This window comes from Opisthocomus hoazin, chromosome 5 (assembly GCF_030867145.1).
Source record: "Opisthocomus hoazin isolate bOpiHoa1 chromosome 5, bOpiHoa1.hap1, whole genome shotgun sequence".
NCBI classification, from domain to species: Eukaryota; Metazoa; Chordata; class Aves; order Opisthocomiformes; family Opisthocomidae; genus Opisthocomus; species Opisthocomus hoazin.
In genome coordinates, this window is record NC_134418.1 from 86,865,574 (window position 1) to 86,883,947 (window position 18,374).

An 18,374-nucleotide genomic window follows, 5' to 3' on the forward strand; every position below is an offset into this window, starting at 1 on the left:
GCACGGGGGCTGGGCAGCATCTCCGGTGTGACAGGAGGCACCACCGACGTTCTGAGGCTTCAGCAAACCCCCCCGAGCCCCGGGCAGGCAGGACGCTCTCCCTTCAGGTGAAGTCTGGTTTTCAGACCAACGGTGCTGCGGTGAGCGGGAGGGAAAAGCCAACCACCACCCAGAGACATGTTTCACAGCCAGCACCTCTCCTTCCCCACGGAAGGAAAACTTTACGGTACAACCCACGTACAACTGGTCTACGCGTGCTAGTGGAGAACAGGCACGTTGACCTACACGTCTCACATTAAATATATTTCAAGTGTGCTTCAGCAATGATTCACAGACAAATATCGTTCATATCCCTACAGCACATTTCACTGAGACAAGACACTAATTTTTATGGGTAACGACTTGGATTGTATTTGTTTTGACATCACCTGTGCAGAGTTCAAATCTGTATATGAACATGCCAAGAGCAACGAACAGAATCTCTACAGTGTCCAAAAAAAATCTACTACGAGTTCTAAGTAAGCCCAAAGGGTTTCACAGCAGCCACAAGCAGCGAACAGAGGAACCAACCAGCTCCATCGCCAGATCTAAATGTGCTGAGAGCCCCCGGGAGTCCTGTGTCCAGCTCTGGGGCCCCCAGCGCAGGACAGAGCTGGAGCTGTGGGAGCGGGGCCAGAGGAGGCCCCAGCAATGATGCGAGGGCTGGAACCCCTCTGCTGGGAGGGAAGGCTGGGAGAGCTGGGGCTGCTCAGCCTGGGGAGGAGAAGGCTGCGGGGAGACCTTAGAGCAGCTGCCAGTGCCTGGAGGGGCTGCGAGAGAGCTGGAGAGGGGCTGGGACAAGGGCAGGGAGTGACAGGACAAGTGGTAATGGCTTTAAACTCAAAGTGGGGAGATTTCGACTAGATAGAAGGAAGGAATTTTTTACAGCGACGGTGGTGAAACCCTGGCCCAGGTTGCCCAGAGGTGGTCGATGCCCCATTCCTGGAAACACTCAAGGCCAGGCTAGACAGGGCTCAGAAACCTGACCCGGTTGAAGATGCCGCTGCTCACTGCAGGGGCGTTGGGCTAGACCTGTAAAGGTCCCTTCCAACCCAAACCATTCCATGATTTTACCAGTTCAGACCTCATTCCCCACTGCATGTGTGCACGCACATACCAAGAACTGGGACTAAGCAGTACAAAAACATTCACTCCAATGCACGCTGGAAATTCCTGACCTTTCCAAAAAGGCACACGTGAGCATTTGGGTATGTGGCAGATCACCCAAAATGGTAGATGCTCAAGATGTTACATGCAGCTAAACACACAACAAGTGTCCTAACTCAAAGTTCAAGGTACATTTACACACAATTGCAGTGCACTGCAGAGATGCTCCCTCAGTAACCAAGAGTGTAACCATCCCACCTCCCGAACTGAGTGGCTGGTATCGTGATGTACCCCAGGGGCTCCACGCGAGAGGAATCCTCACTGTCACTGCATGATGGACATCGCGTTACCTACTTTTTCATGCATCCAGTTTGGATTTTATCCACTGCCAGCTTTCAATCTGCGTGTCTACGCTTCAGTTCTAACACCAGATTTTCAGAAAAGAATCTCTGCAGCTCCCACAAGTTTCAGTAATCTGAACATCGGGTTACTTATTAGGTGGCTAATCTGACAAGTGTTGTTCCAAGTATTTTACACAATCACCACCTGGTATTTGTAGCCATTATCGTATCCTCTGTTCACTCTGCACCATTACTGTACCCCAGTAACTCTCGCAGTACACGCAGGAGCAGCTCCACAGCTCTGCACCTCCGGATAACACGCTCTCGGAGAGCTGCCCTTCCCCCGGCACACAGCCCTCAGCCTAACATGTTTTACAGAGCAGACTTGTCAAAATAGACAGCACTTTTAAATACCAGCTTGATCAAGAGCACCCCAGCAAATTTTAATTATTGTGTGACATGACTTTTTTAATACTATTTCCTAACAGTTAGTCTGTATTCAGGCAAGTAGTCAAAATGAGTATTTCAGCAACTGCTTGAACATGGAAAGGGGATTAAGTGCAACTGGAGCAGGTGTAAAGGAAAGCAACACTAACAACTCACAGTTCCTACAGTATTTACAGCCCGTTTCATTCTTTCATTTTCCTGCTTAAGGCCTTAAAGCACTGATGTCACTGGGTAAAGAATTCCCCAAAGCGATTAAGAAGAATTTGGTCAGGCTAAATTTGGTTTTCACTGGCAGAGCAGCCATTCTTATGAACAGGTATTTTCAAAAGCCACAGGATTACCATCTCCTGTAAGTAAAAGCTTCCAACAGGCAGCCTATTCAAGGCCAACCAGAGCAGCTCTCGCTCAAAAGCCAAGCCTACAGGTTCCTTACACATTCTAGGCTTGATGTAGCTGCTCCAAGCCTGTTCTGAGCGCTCCAAGCCAGTTCTCCATCAGCTAGGCCAAAGTACTAACCAGCACTGTCAACATGTTGCTCCTGAGCTACCAACAGGCCCAAAGAGAACTGCTGGACCCTAGCACATCCCACCCCCCCGACTATGAAGGAGTTACAAATGCCACTGCCGACATACCAACCTGACAAACAAGCGCCAGTTAGCTCAACAAAAGGCAAGGCAACCCTGCAAATTGAAAAGTTAAAACTCGTTTTCTGAACTCCTAAAGACAGGGACGAGTCGGCTAGCGGTTCTTGCTGTGGAGCTAGCGGGAATACACAAACACACACACACACACACAGAGAAGTGGACATACCCTCAACTGGTCAAGCAAATATTATACCTGCTCATAACAATATAAACCCACCTGCCATGATGTCATCCAGCGTGTCATTGAGCGTCTGAGCAGGGCTGGCTACCATTAACCCTTGCTGTGTTTCTGTCAGTATTCCTTGCCCCAGCCCTGCTAGTTGTGCTTGGCCCAGCACTGGCTGTCCAACTATAACACCTTGCAGTTCTGTAAGATTTGCGATGGACCCCGGAGGTAAGGAACCTGCTGCCAGAGGCAAAGCTTGTGGCATCGCCAGAGGCTGAATTGGTGCAAAACCCGTCTGCGCAGCAGCTTGCTGAGGATCATCTTTAAGCAAGATGGGGTCCACTTGCTGTAATCGTGCATAGTCTCCCTCTGAGAGTTGTTCTCCTACCCCAACAGGAGTCAGTAGTCCCAGGTGCTGGCAAGACTGTTGCTGCTGCTGCTGCTGGAGCTGAATTCTTTGCGCTTTTACCTCTAGATATTGCTTTTTTAGCTGCTGCTGAGTTTTCAGCTGTAACTCTCGCTCCACTTTCTGCAGTTCCTCCAAAATCTTTTGCTTCTTCTGAATTTGTTCCTCTCTCGTTTTGTTCAGCTCCTCAATCTTCTCTTTGGTGAGCTGGTCAGCGTGTGCCAATTCCAGGGACTGCAGCTGAGCATTCTTCTCTATGGCTTCTTTTATCCTCTGCTCCAGCTCTGTCAACTTGCCCTGAGCCTCTTCTACAATGCTCTCTGGAGACTGATTGGTGATGTAACCCTGCACATCCTGGTTGTTTGCTGGCAAATGACTGCTGGACTTTTGTTTAGAAGCAGCTGTGTGAAAAAGAAACCCCCTCAGAACCAATGGAAGTGCACACGAACGGCATCCTCACTATAGAGCTACTGTCGGGATGCTAAGCGGCCGCTTACGCCCCAAGACACGGCACCCACGGCAGGGCAGCGCGTACTGTCAGGCCCTCACAGAAAACCACCTCTTTGGCTAGCAATTTTAATACAGCCATCAGATTGCAATTTAACTGTACGGATTGCTGCGCATACATGCCAAATAACCCTGTGCTACGTTGACAGATTTACTCCAACAATCGTTAGGCTTTTGCCAAATGAAGCGATGGTCTCAAGAGCCGCTGCTCTCAAGTGGTGCTTAGGAGACCACTGGAAACAAAAAGGATATGCTGTCTCTTTACTCGGTGTTCTGCGCCTGGTATCGTGCTAAGACACAAACATATGGTTACAGCCCTGAAAGCACAGCAAAGGCGATGCAAAAACATCTCCAGGGAGTGGTGGCTTGTTCACGGCCACCAGTTTTGTGAGTAACTCGGTACGTTTTAGGAAGCGCTACACTCTCTAGGACTCCTGAATCCTTTCACTACAGGTATCCAGCTTTGCTCAGCTGACAAACAGCGCCAGAACCCAGGGCAGTCGTTTAGATCTAACATTGTCTAACAGGGTATGTTTAGCCACTACGTTTTGTCCATAGCAGACATGATTTTGCCTGTGTCAAAACTCAGCTCTCTGCCCAGGCAAGGCAAATCTTTCAGCCTTCCTGTAAGAACGAGCGATGGACTAATCCAATTGATCTTTTATGAAGAAGTCCACAGCAACACAGCTGACATGGTCTGCCGTACCGGTTGGAGAGGAACAATCGGTTAATTTTGAAGGGCGAAAGGCAAATCAAAACTCAGGATCTGAGTCAGTGGAGGTGCCCAGTTTCTTCCAGTCATCCTCGCTGTATTTCCAGAACAATACAAGTGTACACACAGCGTTAATTTTATGACATGCACGCCTGTATTTGCACTAGTGCTGATCCTTGAGAAAAATTGTTTTGGAAGAGAATTCTTAAGTACAGAAAGTGTGAAGTGTCAAAATGGCGATATCAAAATAGATGCAAATTTAGTCCTAGGAGGACCTGAGCCACATCAGACTAAATCTTTTATAGCACAAGAAATTCCGCCTTCAATCAAATTAGTCAAACCCACTCCAAGACTACTAGCCTAAGTAAACACAAGTTATCAACTGCGATAGGGAGATTATCATTGTTTTTGTAACTTCCATTATCAAATTTACATAGGCTTCTGGGTGACATTTTGCATTAGTCCAGTACGTCAGACTAATATATATATTTTAACGCATTTACTTAGGCAGATTTCTTGACACTTTATGATTACAGGGTTAGATGACTGATACTTCTTATTTGGCAGATAAGCAAATTCTTAAAAAAAAAAAATAAAAATTGCCGTTTCCTCGACTGAATCCATAACCACTCTTCTTCACAGGAACTACTCTGCTAAAAGTGCCACCCTCTATCTTCTGCCTAGGAAGGATATTTAGAAAATAAGCTCCAGAACTAAGACTGACCTTTATTTCTGATGGGAAGGGTTGTGGCGACATTAGCAGGGGGTTTGTCAGGCTCCTGGGGTGGGACGACCATGGGCAGCGCCTGCACTGGTACACGAGGAGCCTAAAACGTTGGATACTAACAGATTACTTTTCTCGTACTCTAATCTAATTATAATTCAATAGAAGGTAAACAAAACCTGTTAAAAAAGCAGACTTCAATGGTGACTAATAACATTTAATACGTTTTTTTTATATGCTGAGTTTAGTAGTTAACAATTTTGAGACCTTCTGCCTTCTATATACTTTGTATTTTTAACCTAAGAAATTACTTGCCAAACAATACTCCTCTCAGCATGGTACAGTGCTCTGCTACGGCAAAGCAAACGCCAGCCACAAGGCACTACAAACGTAACTCTGAAGAGCCCCATTAAAGCAGACCTTTTCACTTGCTGGGCTCCCCCCCCCCCATAATTTTTTCCAATAATATTTACAGAGCAATAAGAAGAACGATGAAAGCACTGCACAGTGATGCTCAAAGAGTCTTCACCATGTTCGCAACAGCTTAAAGTGATTTTCACTGTGTTCACCTACAGTTCAGCAGCTCATGAAATGACACGACTGACTCTCCTCTCATCTTTAAACTCCTGAGGAAGCTGCAAGAAGAAATGCAAAAAAGCCCCACAAGCCCAGAGACAACCAGCCCTTAAACCTTACCCTATTTAAATCATGGGATGGTGGGGTCAGCTGAGTAGCCTCAGGTGGAGGAGCAGAAAGCAAGTTGTTTGGGTAATCTAGGAGGTAGCAAACCACACTGGTATGACCGCCTTTTGCTGCCTCGATTAACATAGTTGATCCATCCTGCAGGGGGAAAGATCATGGTATTACAAACCGGCATCATCAAAACACGACAACACTGAAGCACGTTGGGAGACACGACACAGTAGCTATTACGACTGCTTTAGTAAGTAGTCATTCCATCTGCAGTACATCCACATCTAAACTTAAGGACTCGATTAAGTATTTCCAGAAAAACTCAGTACTTTTTAAAATTTCCCTTCCTCTTCCACAATTATGACCTTACAACTGGAGTGCAACCTTTACACGTGTGGTAGTCAATAGACCTGCACTCCTCCTAACTCCAACTTCTGTAACTATGTCCATGAGCATCGTGCCTGCTTGTGGGAATACCGGCTCCTGCATCTTACTTCCATCGAAATCATGACGTGCTGGGTCAGTTGCAGAGAATACAAATGGAGGAAATTTGGTTGGGTATTGTTACTTTTAAGATTAACGAAAGACTACCTCAGAGGAAACTCAAGGTAGCTGAGCGACCAACCTTCAATCTGTGCGTAGGATCAGCACCATGAGCTAGCAGTAACTCCACAACAGCCAAGTGACCTCCAGCACAGGCCAGTGACAACACTGTATGATCGTTGTTAGCTGTGGTCCTATTCACATTTGCTCCTTCAAAAACAGAGGGGGAAAGGTTATTTAAAAAGACTTCACCCAGTTCTCCTCCACTAGAAATGCCAGGAAGTGAATTTTTGTCTTAAATATGAAGATGTAGTTCTCCATGGCTGTGGTCTTACAACCGGTAAGTTAAATCAAACAGTCAATTACTACTCTCCTCAGAAGACCATTGAACATGTTACGTGTCACAAAACCCACTGTTCAAATAACTACATTGTAAGTATGGAACATCAGACAGCAAGTGAACCTACTGCTTTTAAATTTGCTAGAAATGGTGTCCCAGCTATGCCTCTTTAGGAAAAAAAAACACCACCCCAAACTCCCAAACACTAAGCTCCAGCGCATGGATCCATGCATCTTAGCACCAGCAAGCAGATGATTAATTGCAGCTCTGCTTCTTTCCTCTACAATCGACACAGGAAAAAAATACCCCACACCAGAAGCTTTAGGCCAGTCCTGCTCCATACAAGCAAGGTACAAGAAAAATCCATCGGTGACAGCTCAAGAGAGAGAAAAGAGCAATTCCGAGCTCTGCATCAACTCGATGCATGCAACAGCGATGTAAGGCTGGAGCTGACAGTTCTGACAACATCAAGCAAGTTATAGCCAAACACTGGAAACAAACAGGCACCTGAAGTTAAACTTCTGGAAAGACAGTGCCCAAAAGCTGCCCCAGCAGCATGGAGACACCCAGTAACCACCACTGCTGTGGCTGCTTTTACTAGGAGTTAGAGACTGGAATACAACTATTTTCAGAAGTAGCTGCAGTTCCCACTACTCTCACCAGAACCCAGGGGTGATCACTACATGTCCAGTTGGAGAATTAATGACCTACTTGAGTTAAACTATTTGAAACAAATCCAAGGAAGTTACGTCGGCACTGACATGTTCTTAACTTCTAACAGCAGGAAAACCAAAACCTCCTCCCACTTACCTTTGCTAATCAAGAACTGAACAGTGCAAACATGACCTGCCCTTGCAGCTTTCATGAGCGGAGTTCTTCCACCTTCTGATTCGTGCTCCTAGAGCAGATAAAGGCAGGCTTCAAATTCAAAAGCATGCAACTCAGACTTTTTGGGTTTTTTTGAATGGAAAGACACCAGACATGGAAGATCCCTTATTAGTGTTTCACAAACTACAGACACAAAAATTTACGTAACATTTGAACTGCGTGTACGTTGCAGACAGATGGAACCATCTACCTACCCTTGTACAGGTCTGAGACTCCTGGACAAACAGCACTCAAGCACATGGAGGGGATTTTAGTTAAACAAAATGCATTCTGTCCTGCTCACCTTCACCTTTTGATAACATACTGATGTACAAGCCTACTGAAATGTAAAAATCAATTTACCTCCACCATCTTAATTCCATTCAGTACACCGAACAGATCAGACCAGAACAAAACTATCAACTGTTTGCTGTGTAAGGAACAGAACAAATTTGCAGGTATAAATACTAAGTCCTAATCAGGTCAACAATTTAAAGCTGAATACCATTCAGGACTGCACATGACAGGAACGAATTCCCCTATTTTTCCATACAAGCAACCTTGAATGCCTTGGGAACACGTCAGACATCAATGGCCAAAGTACTGTAACTGACCTGAACACTTTCAGGTAATTAAACAGCCTGAAATCCATTAGAAAAGCATCACCAATTCTCACTTAGTTAAAAGAAAAAGGTTCAAAGATCGTTTTATTGCCCAATTACATTTTTTTAAGAAGGTACTGACTTACCAGGTCTGCGCCTGCCTGGAGTAAGACATCTGCTACATCAGTATGGCCGTTCTCACAGGCGTATGTCAGTGCCGTGTCACCTGTCGCCGTTGTGGCATGCACATTAGCCCCTGAAGCAGCAGTAACGAGCATGTCAGTTTTCTGAAGTTCATTACAGAAAATACGCAAGTCTCTTCATAATCTTTACAAGATCAGGTAACAAATTTGTAACTTCCCCATCCAAACCAACATCCATGACACTGAGAACTTAATCACATTTGAGAGGAATGAAAAAAATTAACATAAATTCTACGTTCAGTTCCAAGTCAGTTTACATCAGCTTGACCTTCAAAAGCCACATTAGGGTCCAACTAGCAAATTACTTAAGGTTCCACAAACCTCTGCAGTCAACTTCAAGAAGCTGCTAATGAAAGCGTGATGAATATGGAAAAAGTTATTTTTCTCTTAAGGTTACATTAAGTCTCTACAAAACTGTTAACAAAATTACTCCATACCTGCAGCTAATAAATATTTAACGAGCTCCAGATGACCCTCTTGAGCAGCCTCCATCAACGGTGTGGAACAACCAAGTTCTATGTCAGCTCCTGCTTTAATAAGAAAATCGGCAACCTCCAAAAACCCTCCACAGCAAGCCAGAGTTAATGCGGTTTCTTGCGTCTCCTCTGTTTGAGCATTGATGTTTGCTCCTTCAAAAAACAAAAGACCAAAACCACACGTACATCAGACAACACCAGTTACTGAAACCAGCAACAGCAGACAAAGCCATTTCCAGGCGTGCATCATCTTCTTAAGTAGCTCATTTCCAGAGCTGCAGAAATATTCTTCTAAAATCACGGTGTATCAGACTAAAAGATTTCAACTTTAACTACTCTGGGAACCCCTCTGAGGTCTTCAAAGCGCTTCTCTACCGCTTTTCAGCAATAACACCATCTCAAGACCGGCCAACACCACCGTGCAGATCGTAAGTTGCCCACATGAACTGTCCGTTATTTGATGTCTGTCTGAGAAACGCAAACCTGTTCTGAAGAACCACTCAGAATGACCACTTACAAAGGAAACCAGTAGAGCAAAGGATATTTTACTAAAAAAAAAACAAAAACAAAACACCCAACTGCTCAAGAAGAATGTATGTGTGTGAGTTCAGAAGTTGCTGACGAAAGAAACAAAAATTACAGCAACTTTGCTTTTTTCCCACCCCCCAACATACGCAGACGCCTACTGAACTGCAATCCACGGATGGCACCGCCATAGTTACCTTGACCAAGCAGCAGTGCCACCATCTCCTCATGGCCTTCTCTAGCTGCTTCCATTAGCGGTGTGTATCCTTCATCGTTCACCTCCTCCAAGTTAGCTCCACGTTCAATTAACAAAGCTGCCAGTTCGACATGCCCGCCACAGGCTGCCAAAGTCAACGGAGACTCGAAAGAGTCCGCAGGCATGTTCACCTGAGCTCCACTGTCCAGAAGTAGCCTTGCCACTTCCACATGGCCATCCTGGGAATGCAAAAAGCAAGATCTAAAGACTGTCACAAAGGAAAAATTGCTGCTCTTCTCCAAAGCTTGAAGCGGTCACCACCTCGTACTCCCTCAGAAGACAAAGAACGCAACGGGTGAGCAAGGAAGTCCAAAAACATAAAGAAACTTGCTTAACAGTTTTCCAAAATATTCTTCCTAAGTATTTGCACAAAGACTAGAGATCTCCTATTAAACAGGCACCTGAAGAAACCTGGAGCGTGTTTTACTGAAGATGTTCCATTCAAAACTGAACTACTGTGAACCACGTATCAAACTGTCGCGTCAATGGCTCAAGTAACAAGCTGGTCAACTTCTTCACATCAGACTCAAGGTCAAGTCTTCGGGATTAGCTTAGTTAGGGGGACCAAAAATAAAACCACAGAAGAACCCAGGCAGTTGCGAGTGAGCTCGACACCATTTGAGAAGCTTGCTTTCTCCACACCAACAACACTGAGCTCCTTTAACACCCAGTACCTCCTCTTTGTTCAAGACTGCAGACGCAGAACCTTCTGTGCGAAATTATTTAAGGAACACAAATTCTAAGAAATAAGTTACCATTCAAATCTATTTCGTCTTGCATTCTGCCAACAACTTTACTACTAACACCACAAGCAGTCTAATAAATAAAGGAGTATTAAGAGAATTTCAGTCAAAAAAGCATCTTCTCTTGGATGTAAAGCAGGTCTTGATGTTCTTTCCAGAGACTGCAAACAAGTTGCCCAATGCCAATGCTCACCACTTCAAAGAGAGGGAATTTTGTTCTAAATTCAACATGTAATTGCATTATTTGTTAAATACAGTATATTTTAGTTACAGAAAAAAGCATGTCAGGAATATAGTTCATCCTCAAGTCCAGCAGACTGTTAGCATCTCGGAGTATTGACGCTACAGATTCCCAGCTTTTGGGGAGGAGGCAGAAGATAGCACAGCATTTTAACAGTTTTGCTTCCTTCCTTTCTTAAAAAGCAGCTGTGCCCGATGACCTTGCTTGCCTCTTGGCTCCTGCAAAACTATTTCACTGCTCAGTTTAACGGCAGAGTCAGGATTTACTTTCTCCCTCCAAGAGAAAAGCCGAAACGAGAGCATTTGCCAGGGCTCCTCACACACCACAGGCGCCCCGTGAACTACAGCCTTCCGTCGGCAGGGTCTGGGCAGGGATTTCCAGACACCATTATCACGCTGCCAAACTCGTTTTACCAAAACGTAGCTCCTACGCTTGCTGTCTTCCTTTAGAAACAAAGAAAATACTTGAGCATATGATCTTCATCATGGTTTCCGCATGCCATAAATTCAGGAACTGTCTGAAGTGGCTTTTCAGCTGTATGTTTACGCTGGAGGCCTGACAGTGACATTTCCAACAGCCACTCAGTTCTGCTTTTTCCGGACAGAAGAAGAGACCAGCTTGGTCACTGCGGTCCCAAAACAGCACACACTCTCCACGCTGGTTCTCTCCACGAGGAAGCTGCCATCATTCCAACCTGGAGCAACCACCATGGGACAAGGTCCCACACACAGAACGCAGGAGGGCTGCACCCAGCAGCTGGCCAGGAGCACAGGGCCACCCCGTGGCTGTCACTAAGCGAGCCAAGGACACCTTGAACTCAGATGAACGAACAAGAGGCAGCAAGTCGCAGCCATCGCCATCCTCGCTGAGCTAGAAACCACACCCCAAAAAGCCCTTTTCCAGACAAAATACGAAACCGCTTCTGACAGTTTTATGCTTCATTTTCTAAAGCGTTTTATACCTTCTTCTGATATCCAGGGAGCAAAACATTATTTCCTCTCTGAAAAATATCTAGGACATTAACTAGGACACGGTCACCTTTTACATGAAACGACAATACTATTTTAGGGAAAAACTCCAAGACTCCATAAAGAATCTTTCCTCAGGGACACGCAGAGACAGTGCCTCAACCACCAGGCTCTGGCCAGCCAGCTCGCTGATCGCCCGACTCACCGCCGGCACGGCAAGCGGCAGGATAAAGGTGTGCTTCAAGGCTTCTTCTGGGGGCCAAGCAGCCCTGAGAGCAGCTGCTGGTACTTCCCCACGCACGGGAATTCTAGCCGTGCTTTAACACACCTTGCTGTCTACAACAGCGAGCAAGAGCCTCGCAACTGCTGTCAGATCACAGAAAGTCACCCGGCCAACCTGCACCAGGCGTGTTTTAAAGCTCAGCCAGCGTGGGCAACCAGCAGCCGGCCCTCGCTGTGGCAGACTCGCTCACTGCGGCACGGGGAAGCGCGAACCAGACAGACCTGATCTCTGCTCCCACAGCCAGTCACACTGCCCAGCAGCTCACCTGCGTTCCACCAACCTCACCGCTGTCGATAGCGAGAAGCTTTCGGTCAGAAGTCTTCCCAAATGCCGTGTGGGACAAGGTTTAAACAGTCTCACTGGCTCGTCTATAAATACTCTGCCACATGCAGACAATTCTGCAACGTACATCCAAGTTCAACACTATCCCTGAGCAAGCAGCTTTCTTCTGCTACCGAAGAATCATCAGTGCCCACCAGTTCCGAGCAGCAGCGTGGCAATGCCCAGTCAGGAACAACTTCCCGCAGGAATAAGGACGACAGATTTTTCTCTATAGCCCAGTAACTCTTAATAAAAAACGGGTCTCGACATTTCTGCGAGTCCAATGGAATTCTGCTAGCTCGCTGGTGCAGGGAAAAGGCAGGGAAGAAGGGGGCAAGGAAAAGCAGGCTTGCTCCATGGCTCCATGAAATAACACCTTTCTCTGCAACCTTCTGATCTGCCAAAAAGCTGGCCTGATGACAAGGCTACTGCAACATCAAACACGGTGATTTTATCCTCACCTTCCAGGGCACTCGCTGCAAGGACAACGCCCATGGTATTTCTACAGCTGATGTATTAAGATTTCAGAGCGTGATAAACAATAGCTGAGCCCCGTTTATCTACATGCCTGCCTTTCTAACGACTTCTCCAGAAGTATAATGGTTTCTGTTAACGACTCCCCTATCTGAGGTCTTTAACTTCCTTGAACAGACATAACTGGCCGATTTTAGAACCATTACAGCTGTTTCAGGAAGAGAAGAGTAAATACAGATTTGTGGCACTCCTCTCTAGCTACTGACTCACAAGGTGATGCTACACAAGGCTAAAGACACGAGAAACTCAACCGCGGAGAAACCCAGTTAGAGCGGAGGGTAAAAAGGCAACGCAAGAGAAGAGTTTTCAGTTTCACTTCTAAGTTCCACGTTCAGGCGAAGGATTGGGACTACGTCAGCACAAGGCACAAACAAGCTACTGACCTACCCACGCAGGCCGCGGCCACGCACCCCGAACAGCGGCGGCAACCTCTGCAGCAAGCACTGTACAACAGCCTACAGCAGCTCAGGGTCGCAGAGAAAACCGGGAGGAGGCCTAAAAATGGAGCCCGGTTCTGCTCCGTTTTGTTTTATTTACTTTCACAGAAACACAGAATAGTAGGGGTTGGCAGGGACCTCTGTGGGTCACCCAGCCCAACCCCCTGTCCAAGCAGGGTCACCCAGAGCAGGCTGCACAGCACCGCGGCCAGGCGGGGCTGGAATATCTCCAGAGAAGGAGACTCCACAGCCTCCCTGGGCAGCCTGGGCCAGGGCTCCGTCACCCTCAGAGGGAAGAAGTTCTTCCTCATGTTCAGTTGGAGCTTCCTCTGCTTCAGTTTGTGCCCATTGCCCCTTGTCCTGTCGCTGGGCACCACTGAACAGAGTCTGGCCCCGTCCTCCTGACACCCACCCTGCAGATATTTGTAGGCATTTGTAAGGTCCCCTCTCAGCCTTCTCTTCTCCAGGCTGAACAAGCCCAGTTCCCTCAACCTCTCCTCGTAGGGGAGATGTTCCAGTCCCCTCATCATCCTCGTAGCCCTCCGCTGGACTCTCTCCAGTAGCTCCTCATCTTTCTTGAACTGGGGAGCCCAGAACTGGACACAGTACTCCAGATGAGGCCTCACCAGGGCAGTGTAGAGGGGAAGGAGAACCTCCCTCGTCCTGCTGGCCACACTCTTCTTGATGCACCCCAGGATCCCATTGGCTTTCTTGGCAGCCAACTCTTCCTCCAGCAGGAAGAGTTCAAAGCGTTCTCCGTTCTGGGGACACAAACCAACACCTGCTGGATTTTTCGCCCTGCCAGCCCCGGTACGGGGCAGGGTGCATGAACCCACGGCACTGCGCTCGCTTCTCAGAGCAGGGGTACCAAAGCCTACACAATTCCTGGAGGAGAAACAAAGGGAATGAATGGGCAGATTCACTCCATCATCAGAAGGAATCTCCAGAGGAAAAGGCCACAGCAATGGGATCCTGGTACCTCAGGTAATACATAGGAAACAGATTTCAAACAGGACATGTGCTTTAAAGCAGATGCAGCAGCAGGAGACTTCCATAGCTGCTGAAGCCTAAGAGCCCTTCAAACAGGAAAACTTATCTGCAGACACCGATTCAGCAAGTTTTCTGCACTGCGAAAGCCTGGAAGAATCTCAAGTCCGGCATCAGTTCTACCATTCCACATGAAAATGTACTCATAGGTAAACTTTTCAAGGGAAAGCTTCAGGTGCATTTGTGCTCTGATCGCAAAAAGCTATTAGCAAAATCAGAATTGTTCTCAGACCCTTACTAAATTTTATAAAAAGGCAGTCTATTCTACGCCGTCATTTCACAATTGCCTCAGAGGGGCAAAGCAGCAACATGAAAGTACTGCAAGATCAGCAAGAAGTGACCATTTCCCTTTCCAGTTCTGAGGTGCTTCCCAAACAGCTGCCGACCCCGTGCTTTCAAGGAGCACGCGGCTCCGCGACCCACGCCAAAACACGCTGCACACGCACACCTGGACAAAGCCCTCTGCACCCAACGAGAACTTCGCCCCAACGCCTTACACAGCACACAGGTGTGTTAAACGCCTCCAGCAGCTCCGTTATGATGATATTCACTGCCTACGTTCAGCACGCGTTAGAATTGTTAAAAGCATTTCAGCAACCACTGAGAATCTTCCCCTCTACTTCATTTGGAGATCCCTGTATATAAAGGATTTTCCCGTCGGAAACTGAAAGCTGCTCAGCCAGAAGCCTGCAAAATCACATAAAGCAAAAGAAGTTTCTGTTCAAACAGAATACTATTGTTTACTTTTGGCTGTCTCTTGGAAGTCATTAATTTCTCTGAACTGAGCTTACAAAAGCTTCACACCAGGCCTCCAGGATCATCCGAAGGGCAAAAAGCAAGGAGTAAGTGACACATAACAGCACAAGGAGCGATGCAGCCTACAGAAGCTGCTTTGGGACAACGAGTTCAGCCTTACTCCCTGACTTCTGCCACTTCAGAAAAAAACACAGTGCAGCCGGACACACGGAAACCTACTCATTCAAAGCACAGGTTAATACAGCTCTCCTGCTAACGCACACGCCATGTAACTTTTAGCTGATGTCTCTTAAGAATTCATGCAAGTTTTAGCTGATGTCTCTTAAGAATTCATGCAAGTTTTAGCTGATGTCTCTTAAGAATTCAACTACTTTGTCAGCCACAAGAGGAACAAGTTCAGTTTTGCTGTTTGACGAAGTACTGTTTTTCAACCAGCTATTTCCCCTCCTCTCCAACTTCTTTTGCCAAAAGGCCATCAAGTACACAGAGTTGGGTTCTGTACCAAAAGGAATCACTTCGTTCATCTTCCAGAGGTGAAGGCAGCGTACCCATGCCTCACGTCTCTTACCATGCAAGCCTCCATGAGAGCAGTATGCATTTCATCTGTCTTGTGTTCCTGGTCTGCGCCAGCTTCCAGCAGAAATCTCACCATTTCTAGATGGCCTGTATGGAGAAAATATTTAACAGATAAAACTACTTTAGAAAGCACACTCCACAAGTCACAGAAAAGGTCTAATGTACATAATCGAGGTCACAGAAGGCCATGTTACAACATTAAAAAAACTCCAAAGCATGAAACACTCTTGAAAAGCACGTTTGTATCTATACATTCAATGCACACAAAAGCTAAACAGCACAGTTACTATAAACACAGCCCAACTCACTGAGTTTCTAAAATCATGTCTGCACTACGTGCTTTCCTTGAAGTGACGTCAGAGCCAAGGAGCACACGCTCCAGAAGCTTTACCAGGGTGATTTATTTTGTGCAAAGATGTTTGGATTTTTTTTCACCTACAGAACGCTGGGTTTTTGTTGGGGGTCGGGGTTTGCCCTCTACTTGCTTGCCATCAAGGATTTAGGGTTACTGCTTCTACAAATGGCATTCTAACCAGTCCACCAGACCACAAACCACAGGAAGTAGATGGACCTTCAAACTTCCAAGCCTACTCTTAGGAATTCAACCATCTATCGGAATCCTCCAAAGATAAGGACGCCTAACAGCTTTTTGAAAGTATTTGCTCTCAACCACTCCATACATTCACGGGTACAGTTCACCAAGCCCTGGATGTGTACCAAGTCCTGTCAGCTTCGCTACACAGTCATGACCAACACAATATGCAAGCACATAAAGCCAAGTCAAAGGCAAAAAAAAACCCCTGCTGTTTTGTAACTCAGCATAATCGTGGCTAAATATTAAAGCTAGAACTACGCCTGGGAACAACAGGAATAGCACAGATACTGCCCAATATGAGGCTACATTGCTATTCCACCTTTCCCCCCTTATCTGGGAGAAGTTAGTGACCTCCTCAGTGCCAAATATCACATCTCATCCTACTACAGGCGCAAGCAACATGAGAAAATTAGGAGTTTATTTTTAGGCCCTAGACCTGAGATTTGGAGCAACACAGCAACGCACAAAAGACAGACAAATCACATATGGATAAGGTGAAAAACACAAAGGCCTGAATGTCTTCTGTCCCGTGTATCACAGTGAACAGCTGACTAAGCACAGACTTGCAACTTCTGATCTCTGCTTTCCAACCTCAGCTCGCGGTTCGGAGCCCAAGCACATGTTCTCGGGGAAGGAAGGTTTTGGGGTCCCACTCCTCTCTTTCAGGCACAGCCTTTGCTCTGACAGCCACCGCAAAAGAAAATTACCATGGCCCACGAGGGCCTTCAGCAACAGCGAACCAAGAATTTGCCAAGGCAGATAAAAGAAACATAAATGAAAGACTAAGAGCATCTTCTACCAAGCTGCCACAGAAGCACCTCTGCTACCGACTTCAATTACCCTATGCTGCCAAGAGCCACTCTAATAGCTCTAATAAAACACGTCCTAAGTGACTATAACAGCATCTGCTCAGCTGTGCGAACACATTTGGCATCCTAATTAAGCATCCCTTGCTTGGGTGACGCAAGACAGCTGCCTAATACTCCACGGGAGGCAAGAAAGGCCTGTTGCCTGAGCACTGACGCCTTAAACACAAGGTCCTAGTTTTTGCATGCTTTCCAAGTGCTAAGTCCTTGAAAACTAAATCATTTCTGCATCTAAGTAGAGCTATATTGTATAATATAGCTACAACACAGAAAGTTTACAATCATTCTATGATAAAGCATACTAGTTCCTCATCTTACAATTCACTAAACAGAGAATCTTTTAAAGCATCATAACAGCTCAGACAAAAAGGTTTGTATCTTGATGCTTACGCTCTCCACACTGATCATCATTTTACCTGGGGCACATACACGGCGTGTGCTATCACAGCCAGGGCAAAAGCACCGGAAAGTGCCTGTTCCTAGCCTTTAAATTCCTTTTGTTCTGGACAGCGAGGCTGAATAAACACATGTTTGACAAGCCTTCTCCCGCCTGTCACACCTTCCCACACCTTTCTAACGAGCACAGTATTTGGTGCTGTACCTTTGTAGCAAGCCAGCGTGAGTGCGCTCTCCTTGAACTCGTTGGAATGCGTATTGATGCCCGCTCCGTTTTCTAACAGCACTCTGGCCACTTCCACGTGGCCGGCACTTCCCGCCTCCATCAGAGGAGTGTGACCATTCTCGTTGTGGTCCTCGATGCTGGCGCCCGACTCCAGCAGCACCTTCACCACATCTACGTAGCCTCCCGCACAGGCGTATGTAAGGGCTGTATTGCCTGAGAAGAAGAAGAGAAGAAGGTCTGAAAACAGAATTCCGTAGCATTTGATAGCGCAGCAGCATCTTCTCCTGTTTGTTTTTTTCCACTTGGTTTCCTAGGCCTGACAGCAAGTAACTTTCAATGTATACAGAAACTTCCAAAGCAGGGTTTAAAATACAATGTGCCAAGAAATCCTACACACACAAATAGCTTTCAGTTACTAACTGATCTTACCCACCTTTGTATGTCCGCAACCGGAATTTTGCAGCTTCATTAAAAAGATGGCAAAGCTAGATAGTAAGACCACGAGGCAGCACTCTGTCTCGCCTGCCCGACAGCCCTTCTTCCCAAATTTTCAGTTTCCCACACACTGCAAATCCCAGCTTTCCAGTAGTTTCCAACGAGCTCTGACACTGATTTACCTGTTGATGACTGCGCATTGACATCAGCACCATGAGCTAGCAGCAGCTTGACAATTTTGACATGTCCGCCATTAGCAGCAGCCATTAAAGGCGTTATGTCTCCCTTAATGCCCCGGTCCTCCACATTAGCATGCATCGCCAGGAGCACCTGTGAACAGAAGGGTGATCAG

General features: G+C 46.5%; 1 protein-coding gene across 5 annotated transcripts in view; it reads right to left on the bottom strand.

Annotated features, from left to right (window-relative positions):
• The window catches only part of ANKRD17 (ankyrin repeat domain 17), a 68,811-nt gene that overhangs the window by 23,911 nt on the left and 26,526 nt on the right, over positions 1–18,374 (bottom strand). For 3 of the 5 annotated variants that reach the window (XM_075422050.1, XM_075422049.1, XM_075422048.1), the window contains exons 5-15: positions 18,205–18,352; positions 17,567–17,800; positions 15,497–15,591; positions 9,540–9,777; positions 8,779–8,970; positions 8,285–8,394; positions 7,480–7,567; positions 6,412–6,539; positions 5,790–5,933; positions 5,094–5,196; positions 2,796–3,551 (exon numbers count right to left, since the gene is read on the bottom strand). In XM_075422050.1, coding sequence (XP_075278165.1) covers positions 2,796–3,551; positions 5,094–5,196; positions 5,790–5,933; positions 6,412–6,539; positions 7,480–7,567; positions 8,285–8,394; positions 8,779–8,970; positions 9,540–9,777; positions 15,497–15,591; positions 17,567–17,800; positions 18,205–18,352 — 2,236 coding nt within the window. The remainder of the gene's footprint in view (positions 1–2,795; positions 3,552–5,093; positions 5,197–5,789; positions 5,934–6,411; positions 6,540–7,479; positions 7,568–8,284; positions 8,395–8,778; positions 8,971–9,539; positions 9,778–15,496; positions 15,592–17,566; positions 17,801–18,204; positions 18,353–18,374) is intronic. The other 2 variants (XM_075422052.1, XM_075422051.1) reach the window with 1 other exon arrangement.